This window comes from Rhinolophus hipposideros (assembly GCF_964194185.1).
Source record: "Rhinolophus hipposideros genome assembly, chromosome: 10".
Lineage (NCBI taxonomy): Eukaryota > Metazoa > Chordata > Mammalia > Chiroptera > Rhinolophidae > Rhinolophus > Rhinolophus hipposideros.
The window spans coordinates 34,298,195-34,301,899 of NC_138056.1; the positions used below are offsets into that span (position 1 = coordinate 34,298,195).

General features: G+C 48.6%; 1 protein-coding gene across 1 annotated transcript; it reads left to right on the forward strand.

Moving 5' to 3' along the window:
• Window positions 1-2,174: 2,174 nt before the first annotated feature.
• On the forward strand, window positions 2,175-3,179 carry LOC308503218 (mas-related G-protein coupled receptor member X2-like; the record flags this gene model as incomplete). Its single annotated transcript, XM_081062352.1, has 1 exon — window positions 2,175-3,179. The coding sequence occupies exon 1, from the start codon at window positions 2,190-2,192 to the stop codon at window positions 3,177-3,179; it is 990 nt and encodes a 329-aa protein (XP_080918478.1). The 5' UTR covers window positions 2,175-2,189.
• Between the last annotated feature and the right edge of the window lie 526 nt (window positions 3,180-3,705).

Here is a 3,705-nt window from a genome sequence, read left to right on the forward strand (position 1 = left end):
CCTGCACAGGCTCACAGTGGGCAGCAAAAGGCTCCTGGTCAGCCATTCGTCACAGGGAGGGCGGCCGAATGGAGAAGAATGGGGAGAAGCCAAGAAAAGTGGTTGGAGTCAGGGCCCACGAGAAATGTCTCGTGAGGTCCTTGTCTCACACATCTCCAGAATCTCATTGGCCAGTGTCCCCTGTGCAGGAAATCACAGGGGCTGTCCAGCATCTTGATTAAGCCTCTCTTAGTCACCAGGTTTCTCTCCTGCTCCTGCCGGCACCTCGTATCCAGAGGGTAAACGAGCATTCTCTGCTGTTTGTCTCTCCCAGGAGAGCTCTTCCTTTTCTACTCACCATCCCCAATAGAAGCTGGAGCTAAGGTAAGAGTAGGCTCACAACTGTCTTCTCTCAAAAGCAGTGTTGTTTTCTCACTCTTAGTCCACATACTGCAATTTCATGTTGTGGAGGGGCTGGCAGGGAGCCATGGGCACCCATCAGTGAGAGTCAGCACACATGAAGCTCCCTCAGGAAAACTTTGGGTGCTGGGAGCTTAGTCTGTGGGAGGTCCACACGGGGCCAACCAGGTTGTCTGCTTCTGTTGTATCTTCCTAGTTCATCATTTCTCTCCAAACATTCAAATCTGCAACTCTGGAGAGAAATCTTTAGCTAATTTAATTTGTGGAATAAGATGGCACGCAGACATTGCTTTCCAAGGCTTACTTGTTGCTACTAACTGCTTTTCACAGATTCGGTTGCTCTTCAATGGGTTTGTTTGACTGTTTGTTTGTTTGTTTATTGTGTCCTTGTATCTGGCTTGTCCCTGTAGAACACAGGGTACTACCTAATGGGGTAATTGAGGAGAGTTTATTAAAGGGACTGTGTACAAAGTGTGGGTAGGGCTAAGGGAAATCTGTGAAGGATGCAGAGGACCGAAAAGTCAAGTCATAACAGGGAGGTGTTACCATTACACTTCCCAAAAGGGTAGGTGAAGGAGAAGTTACCAGAACTCAGAGAGCACTGTGAGTGTAGTTGTGGTTGTGACAGTCACAGTAGGAAAGGGCCAAACAGTGGCTTTGTCCTTACACAGCCTGACAGGAGAGAACCATGGACTATAAAACCCCAAATCACTCTCCTCCTGCTCTCCAGTCACCTCCTAGTGTCTCTCGTTCACTGAGAGCAACCAGGAGCCAGAGGGAAAGGGAGCCCATTGGTGGGGCAGAGAAATATCTTTGCAGAACAGCGAGGAGGGTAGAGAAGATGGAAATGAGGTTTGATGGCAAACGGAGAAAATCCACCTTGTTCTAACCTCTTCACAGTTGGTTTTCCTAGGACTACCTCTCAATGTGATTGGATCAAGCTCCCTTTGTATCTCCTCAGTTTGTCCATTTCACTCTTTGCACTATTCTGTCAGATGTCACTTGTTTGGAATAATCTCTCACTATCATCATAGATTTTTTGAGAATGGAATGTAATGTTGTTTTTTTCAAAGTGCAAGTACACTCTTATTTGTAAGTATATTTTGTTGAAGATTTTTGCTTCTCTAGAAAGAAATCCATTGTAAGAGTGACTTAAACTGTGTCCCACACACAGAGCTAGGCACTGGAACATACTAATGGACAGGAAAAAAGTACTTCTTATCCTCTCAGAGCTGACACACTGGGCCATTTCTAGAGGCCTGACCATATGCACACCTCTCATAACAAGAGTGGCATTCCTTCCATGACCCTAAAGCATGATCTCCTTTCTGGTGGATGGACACTCTCTGTCACTGAGGTAGCCCACAGATCATCCCTTGGGCTTCCAACTGCCTCCCCTCAAAGGAAATCTCAGTCCCAGGGCAGAAGGAATGCTGAGCTCAGTCCTGTTATCATCCCAAATAACCTGTCCAGACTTCTCTTCTCTTGCCACCAGGAGACATGTCATGACCCCCAGGAGAAATGTTTGGATCGTAGAATATTCCCATCTGTACAGGGTACGTGTGGCAGTAGAGACAGCCCTGGATTTAGAGTCAGAGAGAACTGGGTTGGAATCCAGGTTCCAGGACGCCAAGGCTGTGTGTCCTTCAGGAAGTACCTTAATCTCTGCAAGCCTGATTTCCCTCCTCTGGAACACAGGGACAGTAATTCTCCTGCAGCAGGGTGGCCATGAGAGTCAGGTGCTCAAGTCTTGTTTCTGTTCTAGTGGCACCAGTGGAGGGATCCTGAGCATGAATGCAACGGTCACAGCCTGGGGGACTGCAGTTACGCCAATGAATGGAAGTGACGAGGCAATTCTTCAAGCTTTCAGGATGGGGGCACTGATCTCAGCCTTGCTGATGGCCATCATAGCCCTGGTGGGGCTAGCAGGAAACGCGGTTGTGCTGTGGCTCCTGGGCTTCCGCATGCGGAGGACCTCCTTCTCTGTCTACATCCTCAACCTGGCGGGAGCCGACTTCCTGCTCCTCTGCTGCCAGATTACAGTTTCCATGTGTATGCTCAGCAACTACTTCCACTTCATCCTTATCCCCAGCTTTCTCATCCCTGTGCTCACCTTTGCCTACATCGCAGGCCTGAGCTTTCTCAGCGCCATTAGCACTGAGCGCTGCCTGTCTGTCCTGTGGCCCGTCTGGTACCGCTGCCATCGCCCCAGACACACCTCGGCTGTCATGTGTGCCCTGCTCTGGGCCCTGTCCCTGCTGCTGAGCATCCTGAATGGGAGATACTGTGGCTTCCTGTTTGTAGATTTTTCTCAGGTGTGGTGTCCAGTATTTAATTTCATCACTGCTGGGTGGCTGATTTTCTTATGTGTGCTTCTCTCAGGGTCCAGCCTGGCCCTGGTGACCAGACTGCTGTGTGGCTCCCAGCGGGTGCAGCCGACCAGGCTGTATGTGACCGTCCTGCTCACAGTGCTGGTCTTTTTCCTCTGCGGCCTGCCCTGGGGCATCCACTGGTTCCTCATGTACTGGATTGATAGTGGTTTCGATGAGCTCTTCTTTCCTCTTTTCCTGGCTGCACTTGTCCTGTCCTGTGTCAACGGCTGCGCCAATCCCATCATTTACTTCTTCGTTGGCTCGTTCAGGCAGCGATGGAGGAAGGGAAGGCAGACCCTGAAGCTGGTTCTCCAGAGGGCTCTGCAGGACACTCCGGAGGGGGATGAACATGGAGGACGTCCTCCTCAGGAAACCCTGGAGATGTCGGGGAGCACTCTGCTGTCCTGATTCAGAGTCTTGCTTTGTTCAGACACATGGGGTTTGGAGAACCAACTTTGTCCCTATCAGTTTTGGAGGTTTCTTAAGTCTCTCAGCCTCTGGGAATCTGAATTAAAACAATAAGCATAATAATCCTGTTGATGAGGATTAAGTGAGATTGTGCTCGTTAAGCACACACTGGGTGCAGTGTCCCAAGGACTGCCTTACTCAGGACACTTACCCTACATCTTTGGGAGGTTTGCCAATAAAAGGGTCCAAGACTGTTCCCACTTTTGAAGGATCCACCTTCAGTAGAAACTGAATGCAGTGCAGGAAAGACCAAATTTCTTTGTTACCTAATTGATAGCTACTAAAAGAACATTACGTTTTGACACTCATCTGTAGTCACTTTCCTACAATCTGTCACTATAAATTAAAAGAATTAAAGTTCAGTCTAGCCCCAAAGAGCACTTCCTAACATAATAAATGATGATTGAATAAATAATGAAGGAAGGAATAAATGATTTTCAAGTCTAGTGTTATCTCTCCATTTGTG